We start from the raw sequence: 17,103 nt of genomic DNA, 5'->3' as shown, positions 1-17,103 counted from the left end.
CCCAGTGAAGTGTCTGAAGTATTCAGCATGTGCAGCCTCACTAGTAATGTGCACAGCAATAGCTTTCAATGGAAGACTATTGATGCAAAAACCAGCTTTCACCTTATATGGAATAAAAGTATATTCTGGAACAATTTTGAGTGATCATGTCTCCATGTTCCAATGTGGAAGCAGTTTCATGAAGTTTTGGAGTTTTAAAGAACCCAGATAGTCATGAATCCAGCCAATTTCAGCGTACAATAGTAGATTCATCAGAGAGGAGGTTGCAGCAAGATGGGAGAAATTTTTATATAGGATATCTTAGGACATTCTTAGCCTTCATGTTGGTGGAAGGTAATGATCTGGTAGGTTCATAGGTTACATGAAGTTTTTATCTGCCAGTGACAGGATGTTTGTTCTGACACAGGATATTTATAGGGCTAAACCTAGCATCTGGTAAGACAATTACTTGTTAGATCTACAAAACAACAAAGTTCTCCATTCTCTGGACTTTCAATCTGTCTTTGCTGAAATAGCTTCATTCCAACAATTTTCGTCACAAACCAATGGGCAAAACTCATAGAAGAAAAATCACCTCATCTACTCTCTAAAAAATCAACTGTGAGAATTTTCACTATTTACCAATTGAATGAAAATAAATTAGATGTCATCTGATATCCTATAATCGAGTTCTTTAAATGTCCTTGAATCAGATGATTTCATGCATAAAATGTCTTACCTAGTATGTTCTAAGAATATCACATATAGTTTTTAAACTAACAACAAGAAAATAGTATAAAATATTAGGATATTCAGTAGTAGTGGGTTGTATAATTAATTTATGCTGTACATCAGTAATTATGAATTATACATGGCTTTAAAATCTTGATATATATATATTTCATATATATGTATGATATATATTTCATATATATGATGTATATGTATATTTCATACATATGTATGAAATGCTTGTTATTTATTTATTAACCTGGAATACGTTGGTTTCATGGTATACAGCTATAAGTCTAAAACAGAAAAGAGTGAGAACTGAGGAATGTGAGTGTAAGGTTAGCCTATGCTACACAGTAAGATAAAGCATTTCAAATAACAACAACAAACAAAACAAACCAAAACAAAGTAAAAAAATAAAAAAACACCAGAACAAAAAAAACAAAAAAAACAAAAGAACAAGTCCTGAGTCTGTATTTCAGGGAAAGAATATTTGCTGAGCATTTTCATTGTCTTAGTTTTGATTTTCAGCATCATGACAACATCAGCATCAAAATACTCCATACAGAATGACATTAATGTTCAATGGAAATATTATCTATGATTGAAGATCTAGAAAATTTAAAAGGAAGACTTCAGCAGTGGAAATGTGAGTGCTCAAAAGCATTCTTAATATATACTTAGCTGCAATTAGCATAATTCTAATTCAAGGAATAACTAAAAAAATAGTAACTTAAATGTAATTTCCAACAGTCTATGACAAAATTAGCCTACGAACTTCTCTCCCACTTTTTCCTATTTGTTTTGCTAAAGACAATGCTTTCTCCTCTCAGCAGGAGTGTCCATCATCTCTGTCTTCAAATATAAATTATTCACATTTGTTTTGTCCACCTGATACTATATGTTGTTTCAGATTGCAATAAGCAATTTCCTCTTTTTGCTTTGATGAAGAGGAGGGGCAGAAAATCATGAGGTTGAGTATCACTCGGTGGAAATTTAGTTCTGTCTTTCATTTTTGAAACTTGTAGGGGATATAGACTAGAAAACACCAACTCTACAGACAAATTTTCCCTCACCAGAATCACTCCGGTAGAGACACAGGTAAAAAAAGTAACTGCCTTTTTTTTTTTTCTACCAAACGATCAAATATACTCAAGAGAATTTCAGGTGTTGTGATGTGAGAGCTGGATTGATGGGGAAGCACTTTTTATTGTGTTAGATCAGGTTAACTCTGGCAGCATGTGACAACTGTTATTCTGCACTAACTGTTTTCTTAGGAGTATACTGTGACTTGTGTGCTAAGAAATTAAGGTACAGGGATCTCTGAAGTTCATTACTCTATAACTGCATCAAATGTTCATATATTATCCATCTGAAAATGTAATAATATGATCCAGGTAAAACGGGTCAGTGTGTAAATGTACTTTCTATATAAGACTGACTGACCACGTAATTTGATCCGTGGACTTCACATGAAGGTAGAGTGGGAGGACTCACTTAGTAAAATTGTCTTCTGGACATGTGCACCTCAGTTCACCCAGAAGAAGAACAATAATAATAAATAAGAATTTTGAAAAAGAATTCTGTAATGGAAGGATTCTTTTTTTGTCAATGCAAATTGTGAATCAATTCTGAAAACTTCATAAATTGAAAAACTAGACAAGAATTCTCTCACATGTGCATCTTGCATTTGTTATCTGCTGGCTCTCAGCTCAGGTATTAATGTAAGTGTAAAGTCAGTTATAAATACTATTTACAAATAAATTGATGTCTACTATCAGATGGTATCCATGGGCATCAGCTAATGTGTACTGCATATAGGCAAAATGTATTTTTATATAGCCTCCTCTTGCAACATCATGTGCGTATTTATCATATTTGACTTGGCATGTACATGGAATGATTTGAGATTAAAAGTTCACATTGTATCCTCTATACCTCTCTCTGTTGCTCCCACACCCTAGCTTGCAATGTCCCTTTATGACCTTTCTGTTTGCTGCAGTTACTAAAAGTTACAAAGCATTTGTGACGACTTTGAGCCAGAAGTCTGAGATGAGATAGATTATACCACATTTTTCTTTCTGAGTCTGTTTTATCCCACTCATTAGGAACTTATCTTGCTGAATTCACTTGCCAGGTCCAACCATGGATAAGAATGAATAGAATATGGCTGGTTGAAGAGGTTGGACATCTCAGCTGATTGGGGCTTCAAGACAATATATATTTATGTGCCATGGATTCCCTGCAGAATTAATCTTCAATTAATTTTTGGGAAACTCTGATAGTCATGCATAAATAAAAAAAATGAGAAACAATTAATATTTATGTATTATCAAAATATATAAATAATTCTAAAACAACATTTTTATTTATTCCTAAAATCCTGAGCCTTTCTTTGAAAGAATTATTTAAACATATTTCAATGATATTTTTTAGTGTTTTTATGTGCTGAATATTTTGAACAAATAGGCTGTATCAATGGTAGAATGATTCAGTAAAGTTTTAATCTTTTTCATATTTCGTAGCAATAATTGCTATTACCATTAGAAAGATAAACTAACTTAACAGAAATCTACAATGAGTTCTTACCTGTGATGGAAATTAGGATCAGTCCATGTCAGGGTGTTTGGATTGTTAAGTGAGTTAGTCAGACTCTACCCTTTTTAAGCTCTCTGTATCATCATATGCAGTTATGTTCCCATAGGTGAACATTTTAACATTTTTCTTAGAATTCACTGAAATCTCCATTTTACCAGAGAACAGACTTCTTGTACTCCCACAATGAGTGAGCCGGAGGTCACTTACTCAACTGTGAGACTTCATAAGTCTTCAAGGTTGCAGAAACTTGTAAGGCATGAGGAGACTCAAGGGCCCAGAGAAGCTGGCTACAGAAGTAAGTATTTAAAGTATATAATATCACATGTATTTTTTAATGCATTTTAAACTTTTAAAAATTAGAAATATTCTTAGCTTCTAGGTAAAACTATAATGATCCATCTCATTGGGGTTTGATTATGCACAAGTATGGGAGGAAAGAAAAAAGTATTAATTGGATGGTAATCCTGTACAAAATTATTCAAATCTTAGTTGTAAGATAAAGCAATCAGGTTTAAATTTTTAACAAGAAAGAATAATACATGGCCCCAATTCTATATTTAGTTGTAGCCACCTACAAAAGAAATCAAATGGGTATAGAAGAATAATGAAAATATGTAAGAAAAATTTTTCTTAGGAATCAAGAACAAATGAAAAACAATTAGAAGGTTTTTTATTATTTATAGTAGTCAAGAAGAATTTTGAAAATTTTAAATCTAACAGAAAAACTAGAGTTTTAGAAATACACCAAATGTTTTAGAGAAACAAAATCCTAAGGCACGAAAGCTTTTGAAATTTTTCCGTCTCAAAGGAACTTTTTTAAATATCCCCAACATCTAATGCAACAGGCAACAACAGTTGTCTATCAGAACAAGAAATCTCCTACTGGAATTAGTTTCAGATGAAAAAAGAGGAGCTGGCAAGATTGTGGGGATGGAAATCAGTAAATCCCAGTAATAGTTCATGAAAATGTCGAAGAAAATATCATTTATCAAGGAAAAGCAGAAATCTCACTTTTAATCTTTTTTTTAACTCATTTTACACTATATCATGTGTACTCCAAGCTGACATCTTTTTCTTCTTCGATGTAGTGGTAACAAAAGGCAGGAGTTTCAGATTCCAAATACCTTACATAAAACAAAATATTGCTATTACAGAGAGCAAACTCAAACATAAATGGACAAAGAGATAGTTGACTTATAGGCCCTTTCAAGGATCAGGATGTATCCAGGTCCAGAGCAGCTGTGGTTCCCTACCACTTCTCAAGAACATCCGTTGCTCTTTCTTCCTCTCCATCCTCAGTTATTGTTCTTTGTGGATTGCATGCTCCAGTTTGAAATCTTGTCTTAGATTGTATCTATACCTTTGGTGCCTTCTATAGAATGTACCTTTCTTTATGTAGAACTGGCTGAGGATACATGCCTGCTATCCAGCTCATTCTAGGTTGAGTCAAGAGGATTAACAATACAAGGTCAAGCCTGAAATAAGTTCAAAATTTTGTGGAAATTCACACACATAGGATTTCTATAATGGGTGAAATTTAGGTAGAAAAATAAATTATTGAGAGCATATTTTCAGTCCATTTGTATCATTCACTTGTGCAAAATTTCCCCTTGTTTCCATGCTACGAAATAATATAATTAGTACTGAGATGTGCTCTTCTTTTTTTTAATTTAAGAGTGTTCAGTATGCTGGCAGCTCATTGTGAAAGCTCTTGGAATCCTCTGTTTCCTTCTTCTTATAACAGTTGCAGTGTTGGCAGTAAAGAGTGAGTAATTGAGGGATATGTTTATTTTCCTTCTGCCTAAAGCTTTAGACATGAACTATGCAGCTATACACACTGTCCATGGTTCTGCCTATAATCAGGGGATGAGTCAAAAATCTTTGGTGTTATAATGTTTTTTACCCACAAAGTGGAGTGTTTTGTTCTCTATCATACTTAATCTGTTGGCTCTGGGGCTGCTCAGAGTTTCCCCTGTTCTGTCATTTTTGGTCATGTTCCTTCTGAGGACTATCTCAGGTGATTGTGAATCTAACGTAAACATTTTTTGATAAACACCTGTGCAAAGAATTGATGACTTCCTTTTTTTTTATATTACTTCAAATACTGAGATCATCTGTACAGAAACGTTAAAGTTAAACTTAATTGGATTTCTTTATATTAACACAGGGAATCACTTTCAGGCTAGGCTAAAATATAACTGTGTATGTGATTTATTATACTCCATATGCTCCAAGAAGAATTGTGTGATTTCTTAATGTGTTTTTTTTTAGGTCACATTTTAATAGTGTGCTAAGTATTCACTGAATATTTTACTTAGGTAATTATCTGTAAATTTGTGCTGTAAAATTGAAGTGAATGGAAGTTACTTCAACCATAATTTTATTCAACTTTATTATTTATTTTACAGTAAGCTTAATTTAGAGAAAAAATTGAAGTATCTGTTTCTATAGTGAGTTAATTGAAGTGCTAATTTATAAATGTTAAAATACCAATGAAAGTAATGATATGCGTTGGCTGTCCTCATGAAGCTTTTTCTCTAACTTAAATTTCGATATGTATTTCTTATAAGCATTTAGATTTTATATCTGTGATTAATTTAGTTTTTCAGTATGGTCAACACAACCAAGAAATCCATGAAACTCTAAACTACCACCATAACTGCAGCAACATGCAAAGTGATTTCAACTTAAAGGAAGAAATGTTGACAAATAGGTCTATAGACTCTAGGCCAGGCAATGAACTTCTGGAATCCCTCAACAGAGAACAGAACAGAGGGTACAGTGAAACTAAGACAGATTTAGATTCCTCACAGGACACAGGTATGTAGCAGAGGAATACCATAAGTACAGAATTGCATTATTATCTATTATTTCTTCTCTGAAGCTTTGAAGTACATCCATCAGCTTAAGATGTTTGTGATCTTTGGGTTAATCATTTGGGGGTTCCTTACTTCCTGTAGTGACATGAAAACTCAGAAATCTATATTTGGATTGGGATAATCTTATAGTTTCTAGAAGCCAAATTCTGTTTGGCACTCCTACTGCCCTCTAGGGAGGAAATTACAAATCAGTACACTTGAGAATATTGATTGCTTTGATCTACAGGATAATCTGAGTCTTCAACTTTGTTGGTGACAGAACATGGAAGTTTTTAGTAAGAATGTATTTATGAACTTTTTATATGAAAATGGAGCATTTACATGGATGAAGTTATAAGAAGAATTTTTTGGTTTGTGTATGTGTGTTTCCTATCTGACATATTTTGAGAGAGCTGGATTGTTTGTAAAAAGTGAACCACAGTGGAGCAGACAAGGGAGTTTCACCATGGTGTGTAAATGTTGCAATTCTGTCAGTGACACAGTGAATGAGGCTGGTAAAATGAAAAGATCAAGAGTCACAAGGAACCTGTCTTAAACTTGCATGTGATTGGACATTTTTACTGACACCATTTATAAATCATCGCTAACTATTTTTTTCAAGATTTTTAACAAAGAGTTCTTATATATATTCTCACCACTCTGTGAAAATAGGATGTGATGATTCTCATTATTTCAGGATTAATATATTTAAGACTGTTACATTATACAAGAAGAAGGAAGACCATAATATCGATACTTGTTCCTTCTTAGAATGGGGAACAAATTACCCATGAAAGGAGTTACAGACACAAAGTTCAGAGCTCAAACAGTAGAAAGGACCATCCATAGACTGCCCCACCTGGGGATCCATTCCATATACAACCACAAACCCAGACAACATTGCATATGCCAGCAAGATTTTGCTGACAGGACCCTGATATAGCTCTTTCTTGTGAGGCTATGCCAGTACCAAGCAAATACAGAAGTGGATGCTCACAGTCATCTATTGGATGGAACACAGGTCGCCTAATGAAGGAGCTAGAGAAAGTAACCAAGGAGGAAAAGGAGTCAGCAACCCTATAGGAGGATCAACAATATGAACTAACCAGTACCCCACAAAACTTTGTCTCTAGCTGCATATGTAGCCAAGGATGGCCTAGTTGGCCATCAATGGGAGGAGAGACCCTTGGTTTTGCAAAGATCATATGCCCCAGTACAGGGGAATGCCAGGACCAGGAAGCAGGAGTGGGCGGGTTGGGAAGCAGGTAGGGGGGAGGGTATAGGGGACTACATTTGGAATGTAAATAAGAAAATGTCTAATAAAAAGAAATACAAAAATGAATAAATTAAAATTTGTGACAGGAAAAAAAAAAAGCTCCAAAACAATCTTTGAAGGATTCCAACCTATAGAAAAGCTGTTGTGAAATTATTTAACAATAACGTAATTACCTGTCTAGGATAGCATAATGATGTAATCCCAATGACTGTGAGGTTGAGGGAGGACGATGATAACTTTAAATAATATAAGATGTGCCAGAAATTTCAAGTTCAGCCTGAGCTACACATTGATACCTCTTCACAGAAAAGTGAAGGTTGGAAATAAACTTACCTAATAGACCATGGGCATTCACAGCAACTCTCTAAACAAAACATTCATATTAAGAGGATCTTGCAAAACCAACTGCACACATTTCCATGTATTCAACTTTAAACATTTGGGCATGTGGGCACAACACTGATGGAATCAACATAATCAGGAGAACAATCTTTCATCACCAAAACCTTTATCATTTCTCTCTTATTTCTCTTAAGGTAAAAGAAAAATTTTTAAATTTTTATTAGGTATTTTCCACATTTACATTTTCAATGCTATCCCAAAAGTCCCCCATACCCTCCCCCGCACTTCCCTACCCACCCACTCCCACTTCTTGGCCCTGGTGTTCCCCTGTTCTGAGGCATATAAAGTGTGCATGACCAATGGGCCTCTTATTCCACTGATGGATGACTAGGCCATCTTTGGATACATATGAAGCTAGAGAAATGAGATCCGGGGGTACTGGTTAGTTAATATCGTTGTTCAACCTATAGGGTTGCAGACCCCTTATGCTCCTTGGGTACTTTTTCTAGTTCCTCCATTGGGGGCCCTGTGATCCATCCAATAGCTGACTGTGAGCATCCACTTCTGTGTTTACTAGGCCCCGGCATAGTCTCACAAGAGACAACTATATCAGGGTACTTTCAGCAAAATTTTGTTAGTGTATGCAATGGTGTCAGCCTTTGGAGGCTGATTATGGGATGGATCCCTGGATATGGCACTCTCTAGATGGTCCATCCTTTCTTCACAGCTCCAAACTTTGTCTCTGTAACTCCTTCCATTGGTGTTTTGTTCCTCAATTCTAAGAAGGGGCAAAGTGTCCACACTTTGGTCTTCGTTCTTCTTGAGTTTCATGTGTTTTGCAAATTGTATCTTATATCTTGGGTATTCTAAGTTTCTGGGTTAATATCCACTTCTCAGCGAGTACATATCATTTGAGTTCTTTTGTGATTAGGTTACCTCACTCAGGATGATGCCCTCCAGGTCAATCCATTTGCCTAGAAATTTCATAAATTCATCCTTTTTAATAGCTGAATAGTACTTTATTGTGTAAATGTGCCACATTTTTTGTATCCGTTCCTCTGTTGAGGGGCATCTGGGTTCTTTCCAGCTTCTGGCTATTATAAATAAGGCTGCTATGAACATAGTGGAGCATGTGTCATTCTTACCAGTTGGAACATCTTCTGGATATATGCCCAGTAGAGGTATTACAGGAAGGTAAAAGAATTTAGCACAGACTTTGGCACAATGCTAACTGTATACAAGTGTGTGGATGAGTGTTGACACAATGCATTACTGCATATCTAGAATTCTGTCAGCAGTTTAACTGCCTCTGAGAAGCAAGTGCTCATTGTCTGCCTCTGGCCCCTGATATCTCACAAGTCACTGCTTCACAGAACTTGTTTTTTTAAAAAACCTGATCTGCATGAAATCATATTGTATGGTCCTTTGTCCAAAGTGTTTCACTTTGCATACCATCCTCAAGTTCAGTGATGTTTGTCTCATAGGTCAGCATCTTGCTTTTGGGTTTGTTGTGAGACATGTTATTCTCTAGCCCACGATGACTTGGAACACACAATGTAGAGAAGACTGACATGAAAGTCATTGTTTAGCCAAGGAAGGACTCAAACTGTTAGTGATCTTCCTGTCTTTCTCTTTGGAGTTCTCATGTCATAGGCATAAATCATCCTGTCAAGCTGATTTGTTTTCCTTTAAAGGATAAACAATATTTTTTGTGTGTTCATTTTCTCTAATGATTCATCCATGATTGACACAGGAAATATTTCTATTCTGTAGTTGTATTAACAATGTTTCATAGATCATGAGTGTGCAGGGGTGTTTGGACATTATAGAATTTCACTTTCTGAGAACTATGTGATTTTACCCCCTTTTTTTAAACACAGACTAATAAATATATTCTGATGAAAACACAATACCAAAAAATAATAAGTTTAACCGTTTACCTTCTCTGTTGTAGGGACAGGTGTTAAATACTGGTTCTGCTACCGTACTAAATGTTATTATTTCATCATGAACAAAAATACATGGAGTGGATGTAAACAGAACTGCCAGCATTACAGCTTACCCCTTGTGAAGATAGACGATGAAAATGAACTGGTACTGTAGAGGCTTACTTGCCCCTTATTTTCTTAGACTCTGTCTCTAACCCTGAATAATGAGGTACTGAATCCAGGTTTGCTTGTTTTGTTTTGTTTTGTTTTGTTTTGTTTTGTTTTGTTTTGTTTTGTTTGTTTTGTTTTGTTTTGTTTTCATTTATGATTTTCCTGTAATGTGAACAAAACTGTGGGACACAAGTCTTTTAAGAGGAGATTCATTACTACAAAGACCTTTGTATCTTTCAGCCTCCTCCCTTTCTCAGGAGTGTACAAGAGAATCCTTCAGAAATCACGTCTTTCCCAGATGAAATCTAATCCTTAGGTATAGCACATCCTCTAACTGGCAACCATTTATCTCCATTGAGTGCCAAGTAAACCCCTGTTTTTAGGACTTGTTCTTTGAAACCTGGAAATGAGGCTGCCTGAGATGAGTAATCAGATGACAACAGGGAAATTAGTTGTGCTCTGGTCCTGTCTGCAAAATGAGATGATAGAAGAAATGTAGACTTAAATCATTGACCAGTTAGCTCCATAGTGATTTCCAATGAAAATGTCCACAATATTTATTGCATACTATTATTTTTTCCTATAAAAAAGATATCCATCATTAGAAATGACTATTTAATAGAAATCAAAGTTTCCAAGATTCTGCCATTTCCTCTTTTAATTATTATGTATAAAATCTTTTCAAATATGAAGACTGTATTTTTCTAGAGAAATGATTGCAGGATCACCTTGAAAACTTTGTTATTTATAACATGGTATGATATTTATACGTCAATTTAATAGATGTTTAAATAAAATTCTAAAAGTATATTTAATGTCAAATAATAGTGTAATTTTACTTTTGCTACAGTAAATATAACCAATTTTTAAAATTTATTGTTATTATTATTATTATTATTATTATTATTATTATTATTAGCAGCCTCAGTGATAGCAGTAGGAGAAGTAGTAGTAGTATTTTATTTATTCATTTTACATCCTGCTCACTGCCCCTCTCCTTGTCACCCCTACGATAATCCATCCCTATCCACCCTTTTAATCTGATTGTATGGGGGCCCCCTAGGTATTCCCCACAACCTGGAACAACATATTTAAATGAGATAAGATGAATGCGCTCCCACTAAGGCAACGCAGTCCAGTTACAAGAATTTAACCCATGTGTAGGCAACAGCATTTCGGATAGTGCCAATTCCAGTTGTTCAAAACTTACATTGATTTGCCTGCAAAATTCATGATACTTTTTTTTCATAGCTGAATAGTACTCCATTGTGTAGATGTAGCACATTTTCTTTATCTATTCCTCAGTGAAGGAACATCTAAGATTATCTAATTTCTAGGTATTATTTATAAAACTCCTATGAACATATCTGACAATGAATCTTTTGGAGATGGTGGAGACTTTTTGAGTATAGGCCCTGGAGTTGTATAACTGTTTCTTGAGTTGGAACTATTGCCAACACCTTGAGAAACCACCAAATTGATTTCTACAAGTGCACCCCCCAGGAGTGTAGCAGGGTTCCTCTTTCTCCATATCTCTGTCAGCATGTGCTATCACTTGACTTTTTAAACTTAGCATTTCCTACTGGGGTAAGACTTGATCTCAGTTTTGTTTGAATTGGCATTTCCCTAGAGGATGAGAGCCTTGAACATTTATTAATGTGCTTCTTGGCCTTTCGAGATTGCTATGTTGAGAATTCTCTGCTTATCTCAGACATAGGAGATGCAATAGAAGGAATTGATACATCAGTCAAAAAATGATAAATCTAAAACATTCCAGCCTTAAGTAGTAATATTGTGAGTTCAAGGACAACCTTGGTTAAATTCTGAGACTTGGTATAAGAAAAACAGTCACAAATCATGCCGTGAACTGAGGACTCTTGAAGTTTTTATTTTAAATAGCTTATTGAACAGACATAAATTTGATATAAATAGGAAGTCAGTTTAGAAAATGTATATGGTGGGACTGAGTGGTGGGAGGACATGACAGCAGAGAATGATATAGGAATACTGGGAACTTTTCCTGCTTGTTCTCTCATCCAACAGACAGAAATTTCATCATAGGCTATGTTGTTTCCTTTACAGAAATTCCTTCAATTCCAGGTTATTCCAGACAGTTACTGGATTGGATTGTCATATGATAAGGAAAAAAAGGAGTGGGCATGGATTGACAATGGCCAATCTAAACTGTGAGTTTCTGAACCCTTCAGACTCTAACCCTCTCTTGGGGATTGAGAGGGTCGTCTGCAAAGGCTTTTCTCCATTTCTCATGGTTTTCCTCATTTTCTATGGAGCTCAGGAAAAAGGACAAGTTGTATAAGGCAGTTCCTGATCAAGTGTTACAAAAGGAATATATATATATAGTCGAGGAGCTGACTAAAAGTGCCTTAGTGTTGCATACATGTAACGATGGTGTTTTCTAACATGGGAAGGGCACTAGAAAGTCAACTTAAGATGGTTTAAAGTGAGGGAATGGTCAAGACAGATACAATGAGTCTGAGTATAACAGATATTCATTTGACTAAGAGCACGTTTATGTATACACACATATGTATGCTTACATTCCATTTTAATATGTTAAATGTGAATGAATCCTTTTACCTATAATCTGGAGAAATTAGTTTATTTATTAACTTTTTTAATGACATTACTTTTTCTTAAGTACCACATATACATCAAATAATATATGAGCATATATGAAACTTCTCCCACTCAGTTCTATAACATGTGCCATGATAACTCTTGCCTTCCTAATTAACTGTCAACAGGTACATGGTGGTAGGTCATGCACTAGAACAAGGAAAGCCACCAGTAGCCATACCCTCAATAAAGAACTGAATCTCACTTTTTCAACAGTTGTCACCTAATAATGATTTCTAAAAGAAACAGAATTTCTTCTTTTCCAGCAGGCAGAATTTCACAGAGCCTTCCCCCTTCTCTGGTGCTTACATTTTTTAATTTCCTCTTCCCTGCTATTCCTGAGTCTTGCTGGTGGTATGAAGACTAAGAATTTGATGTAGATGTCTCCTTCAGGACTCAGCACATAAACACTTTTCCAAAGCACTTTGGCCAATTCGGCCACACTGCATTGACTCTGCCTCACTGAATAAAGAAGCTTCTATGAAGGAGGTTGAGAGCATCACAGGTCTAGGATATAACTGAAAATGTTAACTTAATCAGTAATGATTTAGCAGACAGATTATAACAAGTTCCACCCTAGGGCCTGTGACCTTCTAAACACTGGGTTTTTTATTTAGATTATAACACCAAGCATGCTTGCCTCCCATGGTAAAGGCCTCAGTTCCAATAAGAAAACATTTATTTATCGTATAACATATCTTGCCTAGCAGGTCACCATTGTAGCATACAGGGTCCAGTGCAGAATATAGGACTACTCATACCTCTCTCCCCTGCAACCTGTAGATAACCTACTAACCCTCTGCCTGCCGAGGGGAAGGTATTTCCGTATCGTTTTGAGATTGACTTCTCATGTCTTGATGTCAAGATAGGGAGTATCTTCAGCAACAAGGCCTTACCTCATAGTTATGGAACCCAAGGGCAGGAGCAATATCCTGTTCTGTGTGGGAGCTCTCTGTCGTCTCCTTGAGCAGTTAGTAATTTCTCTGAAGGTATCTTTTGCCTTGCACTTTGGTTTTGTTTTAAAAAACTCATATCTTCTGTAATTATTATTATTTTCTAAAGTTTAATTTTCATTTTAATTATATTTTTTCATAAAATATACTTTGATCTGTTTCCCTTCTCACTCCTTGTTGCTCCCTACCTTCTTACAGACTTAACATCATGTTATTTTACTCTCTGCAAAACAACAACAAAAAGAAAATAAAATCAAGCAAGTAAATAAACAACCCAAAATCCCAATAAGAAAATTTACCCCCAAAAAACAAATATGCAAACACCCAAACAAACACACACACACACACACACACACACACACACACACCATGCGCATGTTCACAAGACTCTAAACCACTAGAGAAATATGGAGTCTGTTTTGTCTTTTTCAAATATAAGCTTAATAAATAGTGGTTTTCATTAAGGCCTATATACATCCTTAGTTTTAGTTTACTCATCCTTTAATCTCTCCTGTTCTAATCTGTTTTCCAGTTCACAATCTTCTCTTTTCCTTGAACCCTCAGAATCTAAATCATATATTTTTCATTTTTATATGATTTGTTAATTTTTTTCACCATTCCTAAATTTGGTAAAGTTGAATATGCAATTTCTCCTCATCCTAAATCCAAAATTCAAGAATGTTTTATTTTGCTAAAGACTCATCCTTTGGAAGTCTAGGTGTCATGTGGTTTCAGTGAATTTCATTCTCTTTCTCACATGTGACAAAGTCTCATTAACCCAGTCTAGTCTCAAACATCCTACATATTGAAGGTTAACCATGAACTGTGATCCATCTACCTTTATTCCCTCACAACTGGGATGATGGATTGTGTCCCACTAGGCCTGGCTGGATTTATTATTAAGGATCTCCGTTTTGAGTACATTCTTTATTCAGCTTCTACTAGTAGGGGAAAAAACAAGCAACAGTGCTTCCCTGACAATATGAGATTTGTCCAACTCCTTCTAACACCTCCACCTGAGGAGAAATCTCATTTCTGTTGATTTGTACAAGAGGATCTTAATTACCAATGATTAAATAATTACCATTTTACTTCTAGTTTTGCTATGTAGCCCATGTGTCCCAGAATGCAACAGTTCTCCAGTTTTTGTGGTAATTTGTGTGTTCTAAATTACTTTTTTTAATTAGCTGCAGTTTTTTAAATAGAAAGTTAGTTGAGGCCCCTAAAATATCATCCTGCAGAAATCAGAGTTCTGTTGCAGAAATGGAATTCAGTAGATTACTATGTGTCTGTGAAGACCCTTTAGTTATGGGGTGGTTAGGAATGAAGGGAAACAATACAAAAACATTAGTTATAAGCACTCATCTGTGACTATATTTCAAATATGTCCTTTCTCCTTAAAACACAAACCTATGAGTCCTTGTTATGTGTGCCAAACACATCTGCTTTACTATTGTTCTAGCATTCTTATTGACAAAATATAAATTTAAAAGCAAGATTGGAAAAATAATTCTTTGGAAATATTGAAAATCAGATTTAAACACTGATCAAACACACTTGTGAGTGTGAAATGTGATGTAGAGTTTTGGTGTGATAAGAGACCATTTCTTTGTAATGAACTTAGGAAAAAATATTTTCGTGATGATCTTAGGCTTCTATATTCTGTATACTTTAGCCAATAGAATTTTTAAAATCATGTTTTTTTCAGTGAAAGTTCAAAATTTACCAGTTGCCCACTCTTGTCTTTGCTCTTCAGTGACATGAAAATAAGGAAAATGAACTTTAAGCCTGGAGGATGTGTATTTTTATCTAAAAGAAGACTAGAAGATACTAACTGTAAAAATTCCCACTACTGTATTTGTGGGAAGAAACTGGATAAATTTCCTCATTAACTTTCCACCAAAGTTAAAGGTAAAAATGAAATGTGTTGATCCTTATTTGTTTCTTGTAATAATTCATGACTCCAACAAATAAGTATTTTGATTACAGAACATAGACTGCTGTGAATAGAGACAAAGCTGCAAGAGCATTGGGACTGTTCTCTGGTATCTAACTTGCAGAACAGAGGCCATCTTCCTTCCTGTTGGAGACAGGACACATCTACTCTGGTGAAGGGGACCCTTTGCCCTAAAGCCTTCAGAATTGTGTTCTTTCTGATTTTTTAAACTCCTATAAAACTAAATAAAGAACCCTCCCCTCCCCCCAAAAGAAACAGCCTGAGTTTCCATTAATGAAAAGTCAAATTGTCTTTTTTTGTTGTTGTTTGTTTTTTTGTTTGTTTGTTCTGCTTTTCAAGACAGGGTTTCTCTGTGTAGCCCTGAATGTCCTGGAACTCACTGTGAAGACCAGGTTGGCTTCGAATTCAGAAAGCCTCCTGCTCTGCCTCCCAAGATCTAAGATCAAAGGTGTGTCCCACCACTGTCAAGGGAAACATGTTGTCTTAATTGAAAGTTCAATTATGAGAAGAAATGTCTTGTAGGCTTTGATTTTTCATATTAGTTGATTACCATTTAGTTTTGTTTTGATTTTTGTTTCATGTGGAGGTTTTTCTCAATGTTATACATGTTTCCTTTGTCCATAAAATATAATATCAAATTTGGTAAACAGTTGCAATGGTAGTTCAAAGATATGTGGAATATCATTTACCCAGTCATCAGTTGTCTTATCTACCCACTTTAATTGATATATAATTTTCGACCTTATAAAAATGGTAGCAATACTTAAAGTTTGGTAAATGTAGTAGATTACACTGTGATTCTGGCAATTAATATGCTAAGGCTGGATTGTTGAAAAAATGAATATAGGGAAAGCCTAGGTCATAGAATCAAACAAACAAACAAACAAACAAACAAATGAAATTGAGGCACACATGTTCCTCATTTTATTCGAGGGGCAACACTTTATATTATACAACTGTATACAAATGACTAAACTCAGGACTGTTAGTAGTGATACAGTAACATGTTTTAATCTGGGTGCCATGTACCTCTCCACTGACTGGATACTGCCACTCTGAGAGTTTCCTCCATTTTCAGGTTCAGGTGCACTCAGTGATGGTGTCATTTTAATGTTTTTTTGTCCTGAAAATTTTTTTTATGTTTTCTGGGGTGGTGGTTTTTGTTTGTTTGGAATATTTTTGTTTGTTTGTTTGTTTGTTTTTCTGAGACAGCTTTTCTATTTGTTCAGGGACTCATTCTGTAGGACTGATAGGAACTTAGAATCCTTTGCTACTGCCTCCTGAGTGATGAGATTAAAGGCATGCTTGTTGTTTTTTTTTTAACCTTAATATTTTGTAAATGAACTTTAGGAGTGAGACAATGAAGTAAAAAAATAGACCCACCTCGCACAGGGGCCATGCTAGTCTTTACTGTATCATTCCAATTTTTATATATTGCAGAAATTGATAAAACAACTTTGGAAAAAAATCTGGAAGTCCCTCAGGAAAATGGAAAGAGTTCTACCTGAAGACCCAGTTATACCACTACAGGGCATATACCCAAAACATACTCCAACATATAACAAGTACACATGTTGCACCATGTTTATAGCAGACTTTTTATAATAGACAGAAACTGTAAACAACCCAGATGTCCCTCAACAGAGAAATGAATACAGAAAATGTGGTTCAT

At 35.2% G+C, this 17,103-nt stretch overlaps 1 protein-coding gene across 4 annotated transcripts; it reads left to right on the top strand.

Moving 5' to 3' along the window:
* The first annotated feature begins 1,751 nt into the window (after positions 1 to 1,751).
* Positions 1,752 to 15,679, top strand: Klra6 (killer cell lectin-like receptor, subfamily A, member 6). 4 transcript variants are annotated; one of them, XM_006505650.3, is made up of 8 exons: positions 1,752 to 1,816; positions 3,466 to 3,604; positions 4,985 to 5,074; positions 5,911 to 6,129; positions 9,740 to 9,879; positions 11,967 to 12,070; positions 15,231 to 15,385; positions 15,485 to 15,678. In XM_006505650.3, the coding sequence occupies exons 2-7, from the start codon at positions 3,493 to 3,495 to the stop codon at positions 15,364 to 15,366; spliced, it is 801 nt and encodes a 266-aa protein (XP_006505713.1). In that variant the 5' UTR covers positions 1,752 to 1,816; positions 3,466 to 3,492; the 3' UTR covers positions 15,367 to 15,385; positions 15,485 to 15,678. The 4 variants fall into 4 exon arrangements, with proteins under 4 accessions (XP_006505713.1, NP_032490.1, XP_006505712.1 ...); NM_008464.2 differs by having other exon boundaries at positions 1,758 to 1,812; positions 3,468 to 3,604; positions 15,464 to 15,679; XM_006505649.1 differs by having other exon boundaries at positions 1,781 to 1,816; positions 15,464 to 15,601.
* The last annotated feature ends 1,424 nt before the right edge of the window (positions 15,680 to 17,103 follow it).

This window comes from Mus musculus, chromosome 6 (assembly GCF_000001635.26).
Source record: "Mus musculus strain C57BL/6J chromosome 6, GRCm38.p6 C57BL/6J".
Lineage (NCBI taxonomy): Eukaryota > Metazoa > Chordata > Mammalia > Rodentia > Muridae > Mus > Mus musculus.
Note: the sequence above shows the minus strand (reverse complement) of the source record. Positions and strands in the feature narration are given on the sequence as shown.

Excerpts from the sequence above, each read along its gene's own strand:
- Klra6 (NM_008464.2), top strand. The coding sequence starts at position 3,493 with ATGAGTGAGCCGGAGGTCACTTACTCAACTGTGAGACTTCATAAGTCT. Across the intron at positions 5,075-5,910 it reads TGCAGTGTTGGCAGTAAAGA|TTTTTCAGTATGGTCAACAC; the intron begins GTGAGTAATTGA and ends TGATTAATTTAG. Across the intron at positions 6,130-9,739 it reads AGATTCCTCACAGGACACAG|GGACAGGTGTTAAATACTGG; the intron begins GTATGTAGCAGA and ends TCTCTGTTGTAG.